At 29.1% G+C, this 25,293-nt stretch overlaps 2 protein-coding genes across 6 annotated transcripts in view; both read right to left on the reverse strand.

The window, feature by feature from the left end:
- LOC108915172 (monocarboxylate transporter 14) lies at positions 1-8,157 on the reverse strand. Of its 2 annotated transcripts, none has more exons than XM_018721142.2 (6): positions 7,905-8,157; positions 5,989-6,819; positions 4,099-4,288; positions 2,596-2,720; positions 1,964-2,186; positions 1-342 (listed from the first exon to the last, which is right to left on the reverse strand). In XM_018721142.2, exons 1-6 carry the CDS (start codon positions 7,905-7,907, stop codon positions 26-28), a joined length of 1,689 nt encoding a protein of 562 aa, XP_018576658.1. In that variant the 5' UTR covers positions 7,908-8,157; the 3' UTR covers positions 1-25. The 2 variants fall into 2 exon arrangements, with proteins under 2 accessions (XP_018576658.1, XP_018576657.1); XM_018721141.2 differs by lacking the exon at positions 7,905-8,157 and adding an exon at positions 6,942-7,511.
- Positions 8,158-13,515: 5,358 nt separating this feature from the next.
- LOC108915171 (monocarboxylate transporter 14) overlaps positions 13,516-25,293 on the reverse strand; it is a 141,424-nt gene continuing 129,646 nt past the window's right edge. For 3 of the 4 annotated variants that reach the window (XM_018721138.2, XM_018721139.1, XM_018721140.2), the window contains exons 3-6: positions 24,789-25,002; positions 23,142-23,320; positions 21,570-21,792; positions 14,148-14,566 (exon numbers count right to left, since the gene is read on the reverse strand). In XM_018721138.2, the coding sequence (XP_018576654.1) occupies positions 14,148-14,566; positions 21,570-21,792; positions 23,142-23,320; positions 24,789-25,002 (1,035 nt within the window). Of the gene's footprint in view, positions 14,567-21,569; positions 21,793-23,141; positions 23,321-24,788; positions 25,003-25,293 lie in introns of all 4 variants that reach the window. The other variant, XM_018721137.2, reaches the window with a different exon arrangement.

The following is a 25,293-nucleotide window of genomic DNA, read 5'->3' on the forward strand; positions in this document are numbered from 1 at the left end:
TTTATCATTATACAATTTATTTCTGTTATTGCTTTTCAAGTTTCTCAGTGTTGTTTATTGGATTTAGAGTTTCGTCATCCACTTGCTTTATTTTTCCTTTGGGTGAGCATATCTGAACGCAGGGTACAGCAAAACTGATTCCTGCTGCTACTGTGAATAATGCTCCTGCAACATAAAATGGTATATCGTAGGATTGGGTTGCATCATATAAACCCCCCGCTAAAGGAGAACCGACAAGAGCAGCTGCACCTCGGAAAAGAATTAATAGACCAAATGCATTTGTCAGTTTTTCCAGGCCAAGCAGGTCTACTAAGATAATCGAACTTAAAGATATATAGCCAGCTAAAAAAGAAAATTAAGTAAAAAAATAGCTAAACTAAACTAAACGAAAATCATGCAAGAAAAATGTTTATAATGAATGAATAAAATTGTCATTTTAAAAACGTAATAGAATTAGTTGAATAAATGGTAGTATTATAAATGTACACAAGTACGGAGATTTTTCAAAATTTATTGTAGGAATCCAACTTGAGCTCAATTAAACCTTGGAAAACAATTAGGACATTCTTTTTTGTGACTGTCATGCTTAGTTTTTGATATTTTTAAGATTTGGGACGTGATTTATATCTGATGTGTATATTGCTTAATATGAATTAAGTATAATACAAAGGGAAGTTTTGTCCTTGATTTGAAATAAACAAATTATTTTTATTCAATTGTAAGCTTCTACCGTTTGCTCCAATTTATAAGTGTACCTACAGGCCATTAAATAAGTAAAAAGCTAATGAAGTTAATTATTTTTTTAATTAATAAACCGACTAAATGTAATTTTATGATATACAACACTCCACCAGTTGGCAAAAATAGTGCAATTTATTCTTGCAAAAGTGCAAATTAATTGCACAGGAAAATGAAATGAAATAATTGAAATAAATGAAGTTATGCAGGAATCTGTTAAATTTTTAATTTGTTTGACCGAGCAGGGGCATGTAGGAAAACCCAAAATATGGTGATTTAAAACAACTAACTTTTATACTAAGCTGCATTCCTAAGAAGTTATAGGCCTTGAAAGAAGGTTTCAAATTTCGAAAGAAATCTTTATCAGTTATACCTGAACTTAGAAAAACCAAATTTGCAACAGGGTGCGAGTGTACCAAGATCATTAATCGACAGTAAGTAGAGTTCAATTAAAACATTTTAAAAGGTCGATAAGGGATGATGTACCATTAAAATGTGACAGAATTTTTTAAGCTGTTGGTGGACTTATTACTTAAAAATTATTACTTTATTTTATGGGGATTTTAATTCTAAAACTCTTCTTACTCTTATTAGTTTTCAAAAAACTGTCATTTTCAACAAAAACACGAATAACTAATAATATGTATTGTAGCTGTTATTTAAAATCATCAAAAATTCAAAAGTTGGCTATGAACTTAAACCCTGTATATAAATTGGTATGGGGCATTTTGAGGAGTTGTAAGATTTCATATTTTGCACATAAAAAGATTTGTATAGGGCTTCATCATAAGATTCGTTTAATAAGAAATACATATAATTGAAGTAGGTACATGCTTTTTTCTTATTATGGCCTGCGCACTGTCGGTGTTTATATTTGTTGTCCACTTTTTGTAGATATTGTTTTCAGTTGTTACAGGTTTTATTGTTTTTTATAGTTTTTATTATTTTTTTTATCAGTTTGCAAATATTTTTTGTTACATTTGTTATTTTATTATTATTTATTTTTCATTTTTCTTTTTTAACAAATTTGGTGTGATGGTGTGTTGAAGAGAAGTTTACTAACAGCAATACTACTTTGAAAAATAGAATTACCTAACTTATTTGCAAGTAAGTAAGAAAAAATCTACTGGCAATGCCAACTTGAAAAATATGTGTGCCTTGCATGCATGCTTTGTGCAAATTAATTATGTCGAAATTTTACAAAAAATAAAAATAAACTACTCACATACAGCAATAGCGAAAAGTACTGAAACAATTGAATACGCCATATACGTATGACAGAATGGCATGAATACTATTGATACTGCACCCAAGACTAGACAAAGATTATTAACTAATAATGCATTCACTTGGGGGAAATCTGCGAAGTATCCACAGATTATACGTCCTATTGTATTAGTAATTCCAATTATTGATAGTAAAAAGGAAGCACTGTTCGCATCGATACCCTGAAAATATTAGAATAATTTATTAATCTATTTTCTAAATGAAATAAAAATAATTTCCATTAATTTTGCACCATATAACAATGTATTTAAAAAATCTACCCTATAATGTTTATATTTATTTATAGTACATAGTTACATTTGACATTGATTATTTGATTGTGTATAAATTCATTAAATGTTTACTATAGCCACTATTATGATTTACTTTGCAAATATGCATTAGAATTGTAGATATTTAATTACAAGCTTGTAAGAAATAGAGTGTCATCTATAATCTTTGATCAAACACAAATTAAATCATTTGTACATCCTTTTGTTTAATATAATCAAAGTAATTTATTTCGCATTGTTATTGTAGATAAAATTGGTAAATTACATAAATATAACATGGACAATTAAGTCTACTTACATCTGCCACAGCACAATCAACGAGATATACAAATGGTACATATAAACCAGCCATTCCAAATAAATTTGATATTGCTATAAGCATAAAGACTGGGTCTTTTAATAGTTCTACATAAGGATTTTCATCTAAAAATAAAGTAGATATTTATTGATGGTTATTCCATATTCCAAGAACTCATTATACGTTAGTTTATAATTTAGTATGTCACAAAAAAATTGTTAAATTTGGGCGAAAATAATAGAACATATTATATGCTAAAATTAAAAACCACATTGTTTTTAAAAATATTTGACAGACATTTATGGTCACACTTTTGTAGTTTTGTTTAAAAAAAATCAAAACATGAACAAGAAAGGGTGTTGTAGTAGACATTAACCCTCCTCCCCCAACTATTTCCTATTAACACAAGATATTATTTTTTAGATCCTATAGTTACTCAGTTACTTTTTTTTGTCCTTGTAAAATTTTGTTGTAGGATTTGTTTTTCAAGACACTGCAACTTTGTTGAAAGGTAGTACAAACTTTCTTCTTTGTTCTATTTCAAAGAACAATCTTGGTAAGGATTCTCGATAAAGATTCTTATATAATCTATCTTTGGAAACTAAAATTTAGATTTAGGATTTAGGGTCTGGTTTTCGAGATATTGCGACTTTGAATATGTGATGGGAATATATTTCTTTGTTTAAAGCTCGGTATTCAAAAAAAAAAAAGAAAACGTGGCATATTTTAATAATACTAATTTGAAATCGTCATTTTAAGTTAGCCACATTCCAATAATAAAACTCAAATAACAGAAGAAATATAAATCGATATTAAGTGTTCAGTTTCTCTACCATCTGTTTAAATGCATATGTACTTAGACTTTTAACAAGTAACCAAATATGCTAGAAAATTTGCAAAATTTGTTCCCTGCAATTCGTTTTCACAGTTGTCAAACGTTAAGCACGTACATATTGTGCTAATGACAAATAAATAATAAACTCTTTTTAAAATCTGAATTGCAAAGCTAATTTGTTTGTTAGACCTGATGTAGAAACAAATCCAAACTGATGCCATACATGGATATTTTTGTATGGTTTATAGTTCGTCATTTAAGAGAAATTATCCTATACAATAATGAGCCGGTCAATATTAAATATCTAAAGAAGTTACTGTATCTCATAAACCAAACACTATAAAGTTTTACTAGAATGAAAAATGCTTAGTCTAAAAAACAATACTTTGAATCATGGATGTGTATAAAAATGAATATGGGGTCTACAAACCCTGTTCTTATGATCGCAATGTGATTTTTTATCATAATTATATAAAAAATATGTCAATATATCATAAATGTATATGCAGAATCAACTGAATATGTTGCCATTTGCCTAGATGTAAAATAGAATGAGTAAAGTTCAATAATTATTTTTACCGAAGAATTTGTTGTTGTTGGTTTGTTATATTTCTTTGTAAATCTGTATGTATTCAGTAGATCAGTAATATATTGTTAGATTTTATTACCTTTAGCTTTCCTTATATTTTGCATATTTGTAATGCTCTGCCTGTAACTAGCCAGTGACTTTTGTGATTGAAATTCTTTTAAGTTCAGTATAGATCCAGAGTAGAAGACATCCTTCCTTGCTAATGGTTGAATAACATTGCTTTTCCTACTTGCAAGTGATAATTTAGATGTAAATGTTGAACTCTCAACCTGTAATTAATTTAAGAAAAATATTTCTTTTTGTACATATTGTGAAAATATTAATAGAATAATAGTAGCATTTTAAATGGTGATTGATTGGTAAATTACCTAGTAACTTAATAATCCAGTATTTTTATTGGAGGCTTAAAAAATACTTAGAAAATAAGAAAGATGTCAGTTCATCGTATTATGTGACATTTTCCCATCAATTCAAGTAACTTTTATTATACAAATTATCGTAATTTACTTAACAATTGTTTTCTGTAGTAACATACATAGATTATTATCTTAGGACATTATTTTCTATTTTTATTAATATTTTTCTATTTTTGTAGGAAACCACTATCTAACACAATTTAAAAAATATTAAACTAAACTAATTTGACGTTAGTGGTGACTTACTAGACTATGTTTTAATTCTGTCAGTTCTGTTAAATTTATTTTTAAAGATATATATTTATTATTAGCTCATATTTTTACATTATAGAGGTATCAAGTTAATTCAAATAGATTTAAAAGATGTTTTTCTAAAAATATCAAATATATCAAATGAGGTCAAACGATTCTTCAATACCAAAAACCTAGCCTGCAAAAGATATCTAACCACACATACAAGATTGCTAACTACTGGTATTGCAGGAAATATTTACTCTAGGCGCATATAGCCCTAAACTAGTACTAGCAATATCTAGTAAACAGGTAGTAATAAATAATTATCTAAAATAAAAATTAATAATGATATTGTCTAAATATGTTAAAATTAAAAAACATTCCAGATATAGTGAAATTGTTAAATAATGCAATATTTCAAAAATATGTCTTGTGTTTTTATTGTTCTAACATCATCCTTTCCAAAGACATAAAAACAAATGTAAAAATAGCCACTATAGAACTATTTCCACATTTTACCCTTGTGAATGGAATTAATAAATAATAATAGAAAAAAATATATAGGTATATAAAATATTCTTTAAAAAAATTACATATTTAAAGAACAGTAGCAAAAAATTAAATTTTTGTTTCTAAAATTTTTTAGGAAAAATTTTTTAATTTATTTTTAACTTAATACCTTTATAATAAAGCAAATATAACTAAAATCTCATACTACTGTTTTCTCTCTATGACAAAGAGAGGAATAACCTTAAATAAGAAATTTCCCGTAATAACATGTCATACTCTTTTATGTCATAAGTTTAGTATATTAAATAACATTTAATAATATGTCAGGAGTTAATAGCATAGTTATTTGTACAGTCCGCATTTCATTGTACAATAGTAATATAAATATTGTTTAATTTTGATTTTAGTTCGATATGGTATTTCTTATCTGTTATATAGGGTGTCCATAAAATGGTTAGCAATCCCTTGTGTCTGGGAAGGTCTTGCAAAAATAATATCACACATTTATATTCAAATATTTTTTTTAGTTCACTCTAGATTTATTAACTTGAAATTTAAAAATCGACTGTTGGTAAAAAACTATTTTATAGCATTTCTCATTTTTGAATAATATTTTAGAAAGAGCTATATTATTTAAAGCTATTTTTACTAACATATTCACTTCATCAACAGCTACTGCAAGTTGATTACAAGAAACCGTTACCCATAAATAAATAAATATTCAGTAATAAAACAGTATACATTTATTTAATGCTAACACCCTATTACTAATCTATATGTAATATTTACTTAATTAAGAAATTACCCACCTCAAGAAGATTTCGGCCAGTGATGGATCCAACAGAATCAATTCTGTTTCTGACATCATTGACAGAAAGTGCTATGGCTCCATGTGAAGCAGATTTCACAGGTCCTTGAAAAAGTTTAGAATTTTCAAGTATTATTACTGAAGTAGCTCTCACTGAATTATTAGTTACTTTATTCTTTTCAGGATACTGTAGGGGCCTCATAAGTGCACCAAATATAACACAATTGAGAATAATTCCAGCAAGTATTAAGTTGGCACCTTTCCATCCATAAATCTGAAGCAGTGTTGTAGCTAAAGGAGCAAATGCAAAAGTACCTACTCCGGAACCACACACTGCTATACCAGTTGCTAGTGATCTCTTGGATTCAAAATAATATCCTACGCATACAACTGCAGGTAAATATATTAAACCAAATCCGGTACCACCCACAAATCCATAAATTAACATTAACCAAATAACATTTGGCGAGAAAATTGATAGAGCGAATGCCGCTGTCGATATTAAGCTACCCACGATACACACTGTCCGGCAACCATACTTATTTGCAAGTGCACTCACTATCGGACCAGCACACATGGTCATTCCGGTAAGTAAGGAACCGACCCAGGCTACGTTTCCTTTAGTCTCCCCATAGTCTTTGACTATTTCAGGAAGAAATATACCAAATGTGTAAGAGATCCCATCCACAACCATATTGCACAAAAATGAAGTTGCAACTATTACCCAACCATAACCGCCATCTGGAGGTGGCGGTAGATCGTTGTGATCATCGTCCTCATTTTTCGGAACTCTTAATTGAGTTACTTCTTCATAGCTCCTTTCTGTAGCAGACTGAAACATTTTGAATTAGAGCTATGCTTTTATATAGAATATAACTTTAGTTTTAAATTTAAAATTAATCTCTATAAAGAAAAAAAAATATATTTTAATAATTATTTTTATGTTAAAATTACCATAACTATAAATTGCCTCATAAGAGAGTAGTACTTTGCAGTATTATAATTATAAGGAATTCTAACAATTTATTCATGTAGTGAAATTTTTATAATTCAGGATTACATAAATTACTGCTTTAACAAATAAGTAGGTGAGTGTTATGACTGCCCCACATTGTAAAAGTGCACCTTCAAGATTTTAAGAACAAGTTTGTTCTTAAATTTCCATAATGATATTTCACTCTCTTTTTATCGTCACTTTAAAAATGACAGCGAATTTAAAATAAAATGTGTATCAGTCTGTGACCTTTATGTTTCTACTACTGTTCTTTCCATAACATTTTGTTATAATCTTTCACCAGTACATGTTTTGTATTTTAATAAGGTGTTAGGTATATGCTAACACAAAAATCTGGTTATAAACGCTAAAAAAAGATTCATGTGTTTCATCCTTGACCTGATTTTATAACATATTCTGTTGAACTTTTCAATTACTGTACAAGACAGTAGGCTGCCTCCTTTAAATATCATGTAAAATACACCTTTCAAATCTTATTACTTATTAACAGATTATAATTGTAATATGTGCCTAAGACTGGAGGGCATTCATTTACATAATAACTAATAGAAATAACAGATGGTTGATTGGTGACATGGATGGTTAACATACACTGTGGAACTATAAATTTAATTTTTCAAAATTGCAATATAAAATTTTGTTAAGCATATCAGAATTCAAAATATGAAATTTACCTGTTTGTCGATTTGTAAGATCTGGTATTAATTGATGTTATTCATGTTATTTATAGTAGATTAATAACTAATACAAATTTTAAATAAATATTTTTATAAGCCTATAATCTCTGTAAGTTTACTTAATGATACTTGTTTACTTAATGATATAAAAAACAACTTATAGGGTCTAATTGATTTTAAAATGTTTGTGCATGAGAAATTTTCAATTTATATAACTGAACTTACCATTATCCTTAAAGTAGAATGATGTAGAGCAGTACTGTGTCCGACAACTCGAATGTCTCTGCAGTTGCTTCAGATTGAGTCTTCAGACCTTATCTAAAATTTGATGAGATAATAACGAATATTATATTTACTAGAACTAAATCTTTATAAAATCACTTCTTGATAAGGACCCCACTACCAAAGCTGCACAATTGTAACTTTGTAACTACCAGGATGATTTTGTAAAGTACAAAGAACTTTACAAGTTATCCTAACAAGAAATATTTTTAAAGTAGAACGAACATTATCTTTGATATATTAACATTTAAAGTGTATTAATAAATATTTACATTTTAAATTGGCATAACAAAAATAAATTTTAATATCAACGATTTCTTTTAATCTTTGAGATACCAAATATTAACATAATTTTTCTTACAGACGTGACGCTTTAATAAAAGTGCGACGAGTTTTCACCATATCTATTTTTTTCAAAAATATTCTGACCCTGTATAGAAATAAATAGATCAAACATTTCAAAAGGTTATCAGTTATTTTTAATTGATTGCCATATTCCAATTAAACGAGTTTTACATTTTTACAATACAATAGAGGCTGTTGCCATTTGAAATTATAACTGTTATTGTCCTATTACAAAGTCCATTTATTACATATTTCCTGATTCCTACTATCAAAATACTATCAGTTTAGTATTTTTTCATTTTCAATAAATGATACGAGTACATCAAGCAGTAACATACTACATACATAGTATGTTTTTCATGTATGTACATGTTTTTCCTTATTGAATTTAATTATTTATTAAAGGCTGGTAATATTAAATATTACCTACATAAAATTTAAATAACTGGCAACATATTTGTGAAAAATACAAATAAAGTAATAAATAATATGCAAATAGTAAAATATCGTGGAAAAAGGATATAATTTTACTTGCAAAAGACATCTATTAATTTTAATTTTTGTATCATTATTAAATAGCAGTTTTCAAAATTGAATAATTTTACTATAAATATGTTTCAGACGAATGAAATTAGATAAATAAAACATGTACACCTGCACATTTTCTTGATAAAAAGTATTTTAAAATGTTAAGTGGTATGTCTCATTTCTGTAATCTTAATTTTTCCCGATTCTTTTGAACCAGATTTACTTCATTTTAGGAATGATAAAATCTAAGTACTTGTGAAAATACTTAAATAAATTTTCCACTGATTGTGACTGTGTAAAGTATCAATGTTTTTTTTTTACTTGTTTTGGTATTACATACTTAATGAAGTTGATATAAGCTCTCGCTACCATCAATATCAAAACATAGTGCTGAATACATTTTATTAGTTTTTAAATGAAGATTTAGATAAAAAATTTTTCTGAAATGTCTGATACATTAATTTTGGTTAAATATACTTAATGAATATCAGTTTAATACTCTACAAAGTATATAAAAAATGTTATTTTATATTATAATTTATGTTATAGAAATTCAATATCATATCAAATATATGAATGATGTAGGTACTTATATCAAATTTATTGTTTATTTTTAAACAATCACCTTTGGTAATGTTTACCTTGTTGTAGTATCTATTGTCAACTATGAAGTTTTTAAATAAACACTGGAAAGGTCAATGAAACTAGTCATAAATTGATTTTGAACATTCAACGAAATATTCCTTACATCTCACATCAAATAACTATGTTGGTAAGAGTCATGTAACAAAAGTTATATTTAATTCTTAAACAGCAAGTCACAATTATTTATACTATATTTTTTAAACTACTTCCAAAATGTGCTAAAAAGAGATTCATTATTCCAGTATTGTCTTACTGCAAGATCTTGTTTTTTTTTTTAAATAAATCTTGCATTCAGCAAAATTAAGTTAAAAAGTAAATGAGAAAGGGTGTTAACGATGTTTGCTCACACAGACAGCAGTACAGTAATATGCACTTAAAAGCCAGAAAAAAATTTATTTGCATTTTGTGTGTACACAAATAGTTTTCCAAATATCAAGATTTATAATAAATTGAACAAGAACAGTTTTTATCAAATAAATCTAGTAAATAAATGGAAAAAAAAGAAAACACGAAAAATTATTATACAGCTCTTCAAAATGGCCAGTATGTTAAACATGCTTCTGTCAAATTCCACAAAGTAAATTACGTGTCATTCCCAAAAGTCTTCCAAGTTAAATACTGCTATTGTGTATACCAAAAATTTTAAATAACCACAAAAGAAGTTGTAGGGAGTTACGTCTGGTGAGCAATATAGCCAACTAACGGTGGTACCTCTACTAATGCAGCGGTAGAGATAAGAATTGTTAAGATGTTTGCTAACATTTAAAGCAAAATGGAGACCTTTTTTGTATGCACAGTTGATTCTCGTTTAAAAAAATACAATTTTCAATTTTCTGTAAACCTCCATATCTTGAAAACTTCATATAAACGCAAAAAATAAATAAACAATTTTGTTTTAATTAATCAAAGCTGTTGAACATGTAATTTTTCTTTTATTCTAATGAGACATGTTGAAAACACAAAACACAACTAATTTAGCTTAGTTCAGTACCTACTTTTAATTAGTTAGAATTTGAAGGAAGTAACAAAAATGATGCTATTGATTTAAAAAAAAAACTATAATTTTAATTTATCTCCGTCTAAAGTTTTTTATCAGAAATTAATTAGTTATGATTGAAACAATATTAATTAAGCAAAAATACTAAGATTTCTTTTTTTTTCTTTCTTTTTCCAACTCTATATGTGAATAAAAAATTATACCAGTGACAGCTTGTGAAAATTAAAGTGGTCATATTTTGATAATGAAGCAAGGGACCTGTATTGTTTTTTAGGGGTTGATTTCTAGGTGACCCAAATAGGGGTGGTCTACCCTGAAAAGGGTTACACAAATATTTCCAATATTTTATTTTATAATCAACTGATAGATACAAAGAGGTATTTTTTATAGGTACTTTTTATAAAATTCAGTTTTCTTCATAGTGTTTTATTTAAATTTCAATTTGATACTAACATTCCATTTTTCAAATTTCACAATGCTTTAATTTTAAGAAAATTGAAAATTTTGTGTAAATCAAACTTATAAGTTGATTACGGAAAAAAATATTTTGCAAATGTGTATGTGCAATACTTTTTGAGATATCAGTGGTATAAGTTACCTCTATTTTAATTTATTTTGCAAATTTCATTCGAAATTTTTTCATAACAGAACAAATCCCTTAAAAAACCATTCTTCTAACCAACGCTTCATTATTAAAGCTTGATCACTTTAATTTTATTCTATGCTTATTAATATTTTAAATAAACAAAATGACACTGCTATGTGAAAATTAATATTTGTTTTAAGTAGGGCTAGAATGCTAATATGAGGAGCAATTATTATTGTCACTTTTGCTAAAACGCGTTTAAGTACCTACTGCTTCACCACAAAAGACCAAAATCTCTCTGCTAATAATAATTGAAAGGTACCAATAAATTGTTGCAAATAGTTTAATAGTTTTTTTTAATAACAATTTAAAATTTGGCAGGGACAGTTTTACTTTCTACCGTGATAAAGTGATTATATTTCATTTAAAACAAGTACAAAAGTATTTTAGAGTTATTTGGAAAAAAATTATAGAGAACTTTAATAACCTTTAGCTAAATGAGGCAACTTTGGATATGTTTAATTTTAGGAGTAACGGCACTGTAGAGGTTGGAAAAAAGATGATTTTCGGGAATTTTCAAGGAATAATCTGTACAAGATATAGTGTCAGGAACAAAAATGCTTCCTTTACATATTTTCAGGTTGTATTGTGGAATTTTTGGAACAATTTGGATTCAAAATAGCAGCTGTAGGTAGGGTTACCAGATCTATTTCATGACAGACCCGGAGACATGATCCGTTTGTATAACTGATGCCTAAAAAAAAAAAACGGTTTTGCAAATGCAATCAGGAAACCTGAGAGACACATTGTTTTTGAAGAAATCGAAGTCTAAAAAAAGGACACAATCAAGAAATATCTACTTCGTGACAAACCCGTAGATATGGATCTAGATGGATTTCCTTTAGAAGAAATCACGATTTTTCTGCAACAAAGAAAGCCCGGAGAAATGGCATGTTAACCTGGAGCCCGAAGATGTACCATCAAAACTCGAAGACTCCGAAATCTAGCAACCCTAGCTGTAGGTGATGGCAAGCAATGACACCTTTTATTCTAAGGACTGTATGTCCAGAAAGGTTCCTTATTAACAGATGGTCTTAGAACAAAAAAACAAAAATTTTCTGATGTTATATACTAAAAGCTAGGGAAGTTCGTAGGGAAATTAAAAAATATTAATAATTGTTGCTTTAGTGAACATTAGAAAAAAAGTATCGAAAAAAGACTAAAATTTTGTATTAAATAAATTGTTAATAACAAAGTTAATTGTTATTAATTGTTAATCAATTGAAAAATCTCTATGATGTTTCCTTATTGTGAAGCTCTGTACAAAATTTCAAGTCAATTGAGAACATTTATGTTTCCAGACAGTAAAAAAAAAGAGGTTTCTCTAAAAATGCTTTTAAAGTTTTTGTTGTCATTCGGCATAAGAAATTCTTTATACAGGGTGTCCCGAAATTCATGCAACAAAATTTGGTCATAAATTCTTAAGACAAATTTAGGGGACCAGTATTTTTTCTTTTTGCAAACTGGCTCCCTCTTTCGGAGTTACAGCCCCCTGAAATCTGCCCCTAAGAAGTCTTTTTATATCTCAAAACCATGTACGAGAATCACTAAATTTGGTACACAGGGGTTTTATGACGTGGAATTTCACAGTGCTACGCTTTTTGGCAAGAAACCCCCTTAAGACACTTTTTTGTGGGCCCCCTTGTCTTTGGAACCAGAAAAATTTGGTCGCAAATTTGAATTTTTTAAAAATTATTAGTTAGGAAGCCATTGAATTTAGAAACTTTTTTGTCTTGATATTTGTTTCGTAAAACGCAATGATTGAGGAAAATGGCGAATCACAATATGCATTCGATCACATTTTGACATTTTTCTCTAAAACATTGCGTTTTACGGAAAAAGTATAAAGTGACAAAAAGTTTCTAAGATTAATGGCTTCCTAGTGGACAGATAATTTTTAAGAAATTTAAATATGCGACCAAATTTTTTTGGATCTAAAGACAAGGGGGCCCACGAAAAATTGTCTTAAGGGGGTACACCGCCAAAAAAAGCAGCACCATCAGATTCCACATGTCATAAAACCCCTGTGTACCAAATTTACTGATTCTCGTACAACAGAGTTCCGAGATATAAAAAAAAGATTATTCTTAGGGGCGGACTTAAGGGGGCTGTAACTCCGAAAGAGGGGGCCACTTGGCAAAAATAAAAAATACGAGTCCCCTAAATTTGTCTTGAGAATCTGTGACCAAATTTTGTTGCATGAATTTCGGGACACCCTGTATGTATACCTTCAATCAACGATGCCTGCACCATATAATTTTCTTCATCCTCTTTTTGGCTTGATCCGAGACTCGATCTGTTGCCTCCCTATAATAGCTATCGCGTAGCTTAGTAACCTGAATAAATTATTTAATAAGCAAATTATTAAATAGGGAGTATTAATAGACTTTAGGTTCTAATTTTAGTTTTATTAGGTGAAATAAAACAGCACTGAGATCATTACATTTTTACTTAAGTGTACGATTTAAAGAATAAAGTACATTAACTTGAGGTGCACAGGTACTATATCTATGATAAGGCTATTTTTATTAAAAATTGCAACTGCAACTGCACCTGAGCAGGTATGACATGAACTCAAGCTAAAAAAGGTAAAAATTTAAAAATAACGTCTCCCCTGACAACTGAAACATTCTCACATCGCTCGCTAAAAAAATAGCTACTTAAGATATAAAAAAAATAACCGATATTCCAGTTGAAGGGTTAACTAGGATTTGTGGGACGATTTGTTTTGTGCAGCGTCTTAAAGACAAACAGTAGCGATTCTATTAATATTGTCGAAGTTATTTATATACATATTAACTAATTAACAATAGAGTTTAAACATACATGGCCTACTTCGGACTTACATTGACTAAAATTCACAAATACTGTCACTTTAAACACAGCTTTTAAGTTAAAATTACTCTTAAAAATAAAAAAGAACCATTATGAATTTCTTCATATAAAACTGATTTCCCAGAAATTAATAACTATTTAACAGTCGTTCAGAAAACTTATTTACATTTTTTTATCCCGTAACTTTCTTTTATAAAACAGATTCTTTTTGTTGAATTTCTTCTTTCTCTCCAGGACTGGAAGCAGTTTCTATTATTTTTGGAACGTGTCTTCCGCCTCCTTGCCCCATTGTTATAGGTTCATCTTCTTCTTCATCTTCGTCAATAGGTGCCAGAACATCACCATCCCCGATTGGCTGTTCTTCCTCAGGCGAGAAACGTTTTAGGCAAGGTGCTATAAAGCTTGTTAATGCTGAGATTGCGAAAAATCCACCAGCAACAAAAAATGACACACTGTAGGATTCAGTCGCATCGAGTAAGGCACCTGCTAGTGGCGAACCAACAATGGCAGCGGCACCACGGAAAAGAATTAATAAGCCGAATGCGTTCGTCAGCTTATCGAGACCCAAAAGATCCACCAGAATAATGGAAGTTAAAGAGATATAACCAGCTAAAACAAAACACACACGTTAACACATTGTAATTATACAAAATGATAACACTCAAATTCAATACAAATATTTAATTGCAATCATTGTGACAATAGTTTTCGTTCTTATTTTCGGTTAAGATAAATGACTCCGCCGGAAGGAATGCTTATGTAAATTGGTTTTCGGTCAAATGGTTTGAAACCAGGTGTGTTTTGTAGCTTTTGAGTGGTAGATTAAAAGTGGCAATGGGCGTCAAGCCTTAAAAATTCATGGTTCAAAGTTGCAGCTCGCAATATAAATCATTGCGATTGCCGTCTGCATTTGCGTGACTCGATGTGCACCACGGGGAGGTTGCTAGATCAGACTTAGCACATCATGGGATTCATTGGAGTACTTGAAATTATTTCGAAGCCGCTCGTAGCCTAAAAACCAAAAATGCAGACAATACGAGCGCATGTGCCTAAAGTCCAGTCACCAGATAAACATGTGCAATAACATCTTATTCCGTTCATTTGTATGCTCGTCAACAAACTCTATCATTTTTCCTCATGATTTTATCGTCATCTAGTTGTTTCTGGCTTAAAGTTCAGCAAGTCACCGCAGCATGCATAAAATATTATGTTGCAATTAGTGAATCAAAGCGAATACTGCGTTTTTGAAATAAAATGTTACTTTATGCATAAAAGTATTAAGCTATCATTTAATATATTTGAAAAGAATTAATAGATAGATTAACGTTCTTTTACATTATTTCACCAAAACATACTTTTGAATCAATCAATCGATTAATCAAAAGTATTAAATGAAGTTTCTCGTACTTTTGTAAAGGTATTGATGGATACATGTTTTTTAAAAAATAAACATTAGTTAATTGCTTAATCCCATTTCAAGATTACATATTGGTGAGATAATTCTAGAAAAAAATTATTTTTTAAACTATTAATAAAGCATTTTATATTTCTGGTGCCCGGACGTTGGGTACATGCGCTCATATCGCCTGCATTTTCAGGTTTTTAGGCTACACGCGGTATCAAAATGATATCAAGTACCTCGATGAATCCTTGCTGAATTCAACATCAGATGCACGCAATGAGAACAAAAATAATATTGAAGTATTAGGTTAAGGTATTAGATTCCTGCTAGACAGGATCTTTCAACTCTGAAAATCAGCCCTGTTTAGGGCAACATGATGTGCTAAGTCCGATCTAGCAACCTCCCGGTGGTGCACATCGGGTGACGCAAATGCAGACGTCAATTGCTATGATTTTTATTGTACGACGATGATTGTGAAAAATCGATTGTACTGATCGTGATCTGAAAGATCATCTCAATATCGTTTTTAACCCTTTCAGTCAGAAATCTCGATATATCTTCGATAGTTTATTGGGTTATTGGATTATTGGGCACTGAGCAAAAATGTAGTATTTTATTACTATACTATGCAGGTAGCGAAATCTAAAGCATTGTAGCTTCAGCAAGCTGCAACTTTGAACAATGAATTTTAAGGGCTTGATGCCTATTGACACTTTTAATCTACCACTCAAAAGCTACAAAAACCACCTGGTTTCAAACCATTTGACCGAAAACCAATTTACATAAGGATTCCGACGGGGTCCTTTAATTGAACAATTGTATCAATAAAAAAAAATTATGGGAATTTGATTTTGATAAATAATACATATTTCATTCTAGAATTACAACAGCTTATTTACATATTTATTTTTTTTTAATTATACAAGGCAGTCCAATAAGTTTCGAAAATAAAGGGAGTGATTTTGTTATGAAAGGTTCCTTCAAACTTATGTTGTAACTGGCTGGTAACTAAACAAAAATATTCATCACTGGCTGTTTCCATACGGGGTCATTTGGTCGATAACCTCCCACTTAAATATAAAGGATAATAATAATAATTCAATATGTTACTAGCAATTGGTAAAAATTTATATTTTTAAGGATATATTTGTAATTTTACTATAAAAAGCATACATTTATAATATAGTAACAATGTGGCGATCAACTTCTACACTGTCCTCGAAGCTCTGAGCCGAAATTCGTATTCGTATTTAAATTAGGTAACAAGTTGACATGCGACAGACATATACAACTTGATAAAACTCATCTTATCTACGAGATGTGCAGTAAGAGTTACAATGACAGGGGAACTTAGTAGTAGGTCAGGTACCTTCCATGGAAAAAATTTACTTAGGAAAATAATAATTTGATTTAGCTGTATGCATAAGGCCTGAAAATGAAAAAAAAAAAAAAATCAGCCCAGGAACACTGTCGAAATGACAAAACAGTCCAATATCAATAGTCAATCGTCATCAATAGTCAATCGTCGATTCTTTCCATAGCTCTTCTTTATATGCAGCCAAGTTCTGTTACCTGACCACTCTATTAAACAGGGTGATTCACAACTTATTCAAAAAAATTTGGGAATAGATGTGTCATGAAAAATGGAGTCAATATCATAAAAAAAATGTTTGTAAAATTCTTATAGTTTCCAAGAAAAAAATTATTGAAGTTGTATTTGAAACCCTTACATCGCTGGACTACTGTAGTCTCTAGTGTCATTTGTGTTGTGTGCTGTACGCAATGCGCTCTCTTTCCACGTGGCCCCAGGTGATTCCGAACAGTGTTTACATTAGTTTTTCAAGTGTCAAAAATGGCTTATGTGTATAGTAACTCGGAGTTGATGGAGATCGTTTTGATTTATGGTGAAGCGAGACAACATTTGTGTTAGTTAGAAGTAGGATAAGACGGTCCCAAATGTGTTTGCACGTGGTGGACCAAAATTTGAACAGCTGTTGTAACAGTAGGTATGTCAAATTATTTTATTAATTAAAACCATAAATAAATTTTATTAATCAATAATAACAATAACGGCAAAAGCAGTTGAATTTGCCGACATAAAATAGGTGTTGTAAAATTTTATTTATTTTTTTCCTTGGGAAAGGAAGTCTCATTTTTTTTGTCTGTTCATGCTACATGCTTTGCCTTACGCAGGGTTAGTTTTTACAGTGGACCATTTTCCAGTACCATGCAGAAGTGTATTTTTAAATCATTTTCAAACTGCCGACTTTCGATTTTTATTTACAAAATTGTATTTGTAAGAGCGCTGTACATCCAAAAATTTTTTTTTAGATAAGTTATGAATCACCCTGTATATAATATGTTACAAGTTATTTAATTATCACATGGATGGTTTTTTCAGTGCATAAACATCAAAACATATATAAAACTAAATACTTAAAACAAAAAATTCCATTAGAAACTTTTGACATAACAAAAAATAATAATCACTTAAAAATGGCTCACTTTTTGAATAAATTGGAAGATTTCTTTGTTTCTTTGAAATGTAATAAAGAATCAACTGGACTTATAAATTTTCAAAATATTCAGTGACATCGAAATTTTCGAAGGTTCTTTAATGACGGTTTATCACAGTATCTTTGCCACTAGTTAAGTAATTCTATACAAATTCAGTAAATTTTTACCTTAACTTGGTTAAACTGACAGTCCAAGTTTTATAAATCTATACAGACATTACAATATTTTGTTATCATGTTTCTTTGAGGGAGAAATTGATATCTAGAAGTTTTATTTGGAGAGTTCTTTCCTCCACAAAATAAACTAAATAAAAGATAGCAAGTGTATTGACAACTATGTCAAATGACGTTACTACGTCAAGAAGTGACATCTAAACATAAATACTAACATATATTTCAATTAAATATAGCAAATCGTTTAGTTATTTAGAAAAAACAAAACTTTTTCATCAACTTTAGTTATTTAGTAGCTGAACACAGTACATCATAAGGACATTTAAGGATATATAAGTGAAATGGTAAAATAATTAATGTTTAAAATGTTTTTGTCATCTTTGTAGTTGTCTTTAAAAAACAATGATATGATATTACTAATACTAAAAATACAATTTACAATTTAATGAATTTGTAATATTTAACCTTTTTTCCAATTTTCCAATTACATATTTGAAAAATTTTGTAATTCATTCAGTCTTTAAATTATTGCTATAATTAATTTGTTGTTTATTATAAGGCATTAACTTTATTGGGAAAACCCTTGTTCTACTTTGAGAAATAAATAAACTAAACAGCTTAGGGCCCCGGAGTAAAACTAGACCAATCATTGAGGCCCCCAATAATGAAAGACAGTAAATGGGAGATATCTAGGTATAGATGGGACTTTTAAAATCGCAAACTGTCATATGGTGGCTATGGACTGTATATGGATGTACAACATTCAGCTTTTAAAAAACTGTATTAATCTTTCACAGTTAATATGAATTTTACAACATGGAGATCTACATCAACGCAGACTGAAATTTTCAATTGACAAAAAAATGTGTTACTTTTCTAAAGAAAATAATTTTATGATTGTAACCTAACACACAAAATGTGCTATAATTATTTATGGTACCATTTGGTTTCAAATAGGTAATTTTATTACACAGAGTATGTTGAAAATAGATTCCATAATCTCGGGGACTGATAGATCAAAAAATAATATGATTTTTTCTTATGGACCTTGTTAAAACACAAGTCAACAAAACTAATTGATTAATATCAAATATCTTTTTTAAAAGGAACATGATTGAAATTTGGTCAGCAACAACTAAGTTTTTGTGGATGCTAAATGTATCTACATCAATATTGTTAGTAAAGTACATTTTATTATATAAACTACTCGTGCTAAAAAGCATTGTTTTTGAGAAAAATGTAATTGAGAATTGAGTATGTTACAATCAATTAATTTGTAAAATTTCAAAGGCAGAGTTCATATCACGAGCTGTTCTTGTTACAGGCTTTAAAATTAATGTATTACCAAATTTCAGCTTTTGTGGTATATGTATTATTTTATCATTTTTTAAGTTTTACTATAATTATATAAAAATATACAACTTTTTTCGAATATTTATTTACAATAAACGTTATCTATGAAAGAATCTATGTATTATCTATTTCATCTTCCGATTCATCACCCTCAAACTCATGGTCGCTGGGGTCAATGTTAGTTCTTCATATGTAAATATACACGGTGTTTGTAAATAAGTGCGAAATTTTTATGGGGTGGTTGCCGAAGTTATTTTGTGAAAAAAAATCATATAAACGTAGGTCGAAAATTCTTCGTTATCAAGATACAGTGTTTAAATTTTAATTTTTTATCTATTTTTATTAATTATTTCAGTTTTAAAGATATTAACTCGAAATTTGATGGTTGTATTTTATTTAGACATATTGACAGCAACCTACTAGATAATGTATCAATAGAAATTAAAAATACACAACTTGCAATAATTTTTTTTAATTTTTCCTCAAAACGGTACATCCTACGAAAAAAAATTGAAGAGACCAATTTCATTCAGAATTAATGGCGGATTTCTGAAAAAATATCAAAATGGGAAAGTCAGTGGCGTATCATTTTTGTTTATTGAAAAATGTTGTGGCATTCTCACACAGCAAATATTGATGCAGTTCAATTTTATGTTATGTATACATAAGTATTTAAATGTGAACAATTATTTATTAAAACTTTAAATTGAAAAACTCGTGAGATCGTTTATTGTAAATAAATATTCGAAAAAAGTTGTATATTTTTATATATGTAATTACATACTAATAAGACTTGAACAATGAAAAAATGATAGATATATCCTACCGCAAAAGCTGAAATTTGGTAATACAATAGCTAACTTAATAAGTTAAATGAAAAAAATGCTCAGCTTTATATTTAGTGATTGAAAAGTGCTCAGCTGATAAAGTTAAAGATGCAATGCGCCCGCACGCATAGCGATGTGCTGCACCTTCAACTTGTCAGCTGAGCACTTATACATCGCAAAAACTTCAGCGAACAATTTTTTTCGTATAACTGATTAATATCGAGGGCGTCATATCAGAAGGGCGTAAGAGCCACTATAGTCGGTTTTAGGTTTTTAGGGTGTATGACCTCATTTAATCAATTCGCTTAATATATAAGAAGGGCGTATGTATTCATAAACATCAACACTCTATTCTAATGCATTTTACATTATTCTAACGCATTTATGAACCAATTTTGCAAAACTATAATATCAGAAAGGCGTATGCCTGTAAAATTTCAGATTTGGTTTATACGCCCTTATGATATGACGCCTTCGATATGATTATTACTTTACCAAATTTCAGCTTTTTCGGTAGGTATCAGTTTACCTAGTTCATATTTTTGGCTTGTTTAGATGAAAAGCTGAGGCATAAACCCCCACTCTAAAGTCAGCTAATTGCGTTTTATCTTTTGTTTATAACATAATTAACTTGTCGACAAAGTCTCAGTTTTTGCGGTATTAGTTTTTTTATTTTATTTATTTTATTACGTTTGTGGGAGGCTGCTGCAGCTACACTCCCTGGAAGTGCGCAAGCTGGAGGTCGATTCACTTATTAGTGATACCAAATGAAGCGTAGGAAAATTTTTCAGCTTTTGCCATAGTCATTTGACTAACTCAAAACGGTCGCTAGCTCCCGGGCTATACCTAGTATATAATGTGTCCAATTTTATTTATTTTCATGTTCTGGTCGTTTTTTAACTACTCTAATATAAAAATTTCGGTTAGGTGTTAGGTACTATTTTTATCAATATATTTTTCAAAAGTGATATTTTGGTTACACAAAAAATAAGACACTCATTTGTTTAATTACTTTGTTCTTAATATTAATTCTTTCATATCTGCAGTAATAGCTATTATAACATAATGTTTTTTGTAAATAATCAAAATTTATGATTATAATATCCGTCATAACAAAATAAAGCTGTACTTGTAACTTGCAAGATTAGTAATGATAAAGAGATAATGATAAAAAGCTATAAGGAAAAATGTGAAAAATCCAGTTAACTGTTCAAATGAAAGTGAAATTTCCATTTTATGCATTATCCTTATTTTTCTATGTTTATCATATTGGATTAAAGTTACATATTTGAAATCATCATCAAAGAGCATAACAATTAAGAAGTTAATAGGTTACTTACAAATTGCTATTCCAAAGAATATTGCCATGGTAATATAGGCAGCATATGTGTGACAAAATGGTGTCAAAGCTACCGAAACTGTAGATATAAGAAGGCAAATATTATTAACCAATAATGCATTTACTTGAGGGAAATCGGCAAAATATCCACAGGCTACTCGACCAATAGTGTTTGTAATACCAATTATTGACAGCAAAAATGATGCATCTTCGGCTGGGATACCCTAAAAACAACAAGACTATAGTGATGATAAATATATTTACAAATATATTCAGTTATAATATCACAAGAGCATAGAAAATATTCGATTATACTTCCGAGTCACGAGACGTATTCTGCGAAACACCACGACAGCGTAGCTGGAGTGGTGTTTTAAGGATATACGTCGAGTGAGGAGGTTAGTATAATCGAATATTTTCGTTTGCTCGAGTGGTATTCGATACGATTACATAATGAATTAACTAACTTTATTGGTTCCATTTTTTTTGACGTTTATTGACAAATGTTAAAACTATCGTTACCATGACATAGTTCACATTGTTGGAGGAGGCGAAATACCAAAACGGTTATACCACGTCGTCAAGAGTATAATCGCTTATCAATACATAGTAACTACGTAAAATTTGTAATTGCTATTGGCTAAATTTCTAATGAATTATATAATCAGTTATAATATCACAAGAGCATAGAAAATATTCGATTATACTTCCGAGTCACGAGACGTATTCTGCGAAACACCACGACAGCGTAGCTGGAGTGGTGTTTTAAGGATATACGTCGAGTGAGGAGGTTAGTATAATCGAATATTTTCGTTTGCTCGAGTGGTATTCGATACGATTATATAATTCAGAGCTTGAACAGAAGCGTTCCATTTTTTTTTGACGTTTATTGACAAATGTTAAAACTATCGTTACCATGACATAGTTCACATTGTTGGAGGAGGCGAAACACCAAAACGGTTATACTACGTCGTCAAGAGTATAATCGCTTATCAATACATAGTAACTACGTAAAATTTGAAATTGCTATTGGCTAAATTTCTAATGAATTATATAATCTACTTTATTAAGCAAACAATGTAGTGACTTGAATTGCATCTCGTTTCTTGTTAAAATAAATTTGCATCTTTAAATGACGTGAACTATGAATATTGAAAATGAGTGCACTTTCTGTCACTATTATAAAATAATATATTTGTCATTTAACAACGCAGATAACTCGAACAAACCACTTATTTTAGTTTAGTCGGATGTGATATTTTCACGCTTTTAAATCACCCAGTAAGCAATTATATCTTATAAATTTGAAAATAATTGACTTTATTCATTTTGAACAGCCAAAAATTTAAATACAATCTCTGTATTAGTTTTAGATGTCGACTAAATGTCTAGTATTTCAAAATAATAAATTTATTTCATATTCCTGATATTTACTTATATTCAACCATCAGTTTGAAATTCGCCATTACTCAAAATCTTTTGCCAATTTAAATATTTATTGGCAGTATTTTGACTTAAATGTGAGTTGGCGGTGTTCTCACAGTGTAACGTTTATACAGAAATAAATACTTACATCATTTTTTGCACAGTCAACCAAGTATACAAATGGGACATATAGACCAGCCATTCCGAACAAATTGGAAATCCCTATGAGCATGAATGCAGGATCTTTTAATAAAGACATATCCATCATTTGGCCAAGGGCTGATGTAAAGCTTTCTGGAAGGACCAGGCATGGACATATATCACCAGCTGGAATTAATATTTAATTAATAAATCATCTTAGTAATATAAATTTCTATAACTAATAATAAAAAATATATTTCAAAATTGCTAAGGTAAAATGTACAGGTTATGGGTATGTCACCAAGTGATTCAAGCCAATAACCAGATTCTTTAGGTGAAAATAATGGAAATTCCCTTATGCAAATTTTCATTCAAGCACTTCTTTTCAATATAGAACTAATTAAATTTGTAATGAAAAAAATGTTTTATTTATAAATCTGTTATTTTTTAAGATTTAGTTGAAATTGAATTGAAAATGTACCTTCAGGATCAACTTTTTCTTTCGACTCCTGTAAAAATTTTTAAAAAAATTTTGGATTTTTGGTTTACAAGTTATTGCTTTTTTGGATATGGGATATTAACTTAAACAACAAACTAAGCTTACGAAAATATCCTTGGATGGTACCAATTTATTTGAATTGAAACATTTATGTTTCTACACATTTAATAGCCAAATTTTATTACTAATTAACACAAAACATGTGATTCCAGTTTGATGATTCTGAAAATGAATTGCAGAAGGCTAAAATTACCTAAAGTTTCTAGCATTATTCGTTTTTCTTTCATTAAAAGAATACAAATGAGCATATTGAATATTGCATATTTAAATTTTTTGCTTGTTTTTTGAATTCAAATATTGAAATGTAGCTCTTAAAATCTCAAAATTCTCAATTCTAAATTACTCTAATTTCTAAAATTAGATACCTAAGTAAATTAAACGATTCAATAAAAAGTCTTCTCTAAATCAATATTTTAACAAAATATTATTTTTTAAAGAATGTTATGCTCTAAACATGGCGTAAACTATTATGTAAACTAAGCCCTAAATAAAAATTTTACAAAAATGAAAAATAAAGTAATAAACACTCAATATAAAAAGCAAAAGGTATTTTTGTATTAAAAGCGTGCATAAGAGAAAGTTTGGTGAATCCTATTATATTCACTCAAAAAATCTGTGGCTAATGGCATGAATCACTTTTTTTTAACACCTTGTATAGGTATAAGTTAGGTCATTACTATGACAGATTTCAATAACTCCCTTGTTAATAAAATAAAAATTGTTAAATGATAAAATAAGAGGTTTGAAAATAATTCAAATATCAAATTTGAATTTTATAAAATTGACCTAATTGCACATCACTATTATTATGCATTTAATTTTTTCCATAGGTGCAAAATATCAAAATAAATAGAAAAAAAAATAAAGTGAATTGTCTTATACATTCATGTTGATTTCAACATTGCAAATAAATATGCAGCTTTTACTAGTGATTCCTTTAAGCTCTCTAAAAATAGTAGGTACTTAAATAACATTTTATTCAATACTTCTAAATTATGCTAAGTATTTAACTATATTTTATAATCATGTACTATTTTCAATGTTTTTTTTTTCAATTTGGCTCTGTTTATATAATTATATATCCAATGTACTTACGAGATCCTTCATCTTCTAGTGTTCGCATTTGAGGTATACTTAAAATACTCTGCCTATAATTTGTTAGCGACTTCTGCGACTTGTGATATTCTGGAAGATTAACTATAGATCCTGAATAGAAGATGTCTTTTCTGGACAGAGGTCTAACCATGTATTTTTCCTTCTTACTTGAAATTGACAATTTGGATGTATATGCTAAACTCTCGACATCGACCTAAAAATATAAGATTTTATTAATGTGACTTAAACATATTAAATTTATTAAGATCACGCAGGTTAATGTAGGTAATATTTTATGATTATTTATGTATTTAGTTATTTTACAAATTATTTGTTCAAATGTGAGGCACCAATTATAGGAAAAAGTTTACAATCAAATCAGAAGTATCAAAAAGATAAAATAATAAAAAAATATGCGCCGGTATAAAATTTACAAATAAAGAGTAATTTTGGCATCACAAATCTGACGAGAGATTTTAATCCCATATTGGTACTGGTAGCAGAA

This window comes from Anoplophora glabripennis, unplaced genomic scaffold (assembly GCF_000390285.2).
Source record: "Anoplophora glabripennis isolate ALB-LARVAE unplaced genomic scaffold, Agla_2.0 scaffold916, whole genome shotgun sequence".
Taxonomy (NCBI): domain Eukaryota; kingdom Metazoa; phylum Arthropoda; class Insecta; order Coleoptera; family Cerambycidae; genus Anoplophora; species Anoplophora glabripennis.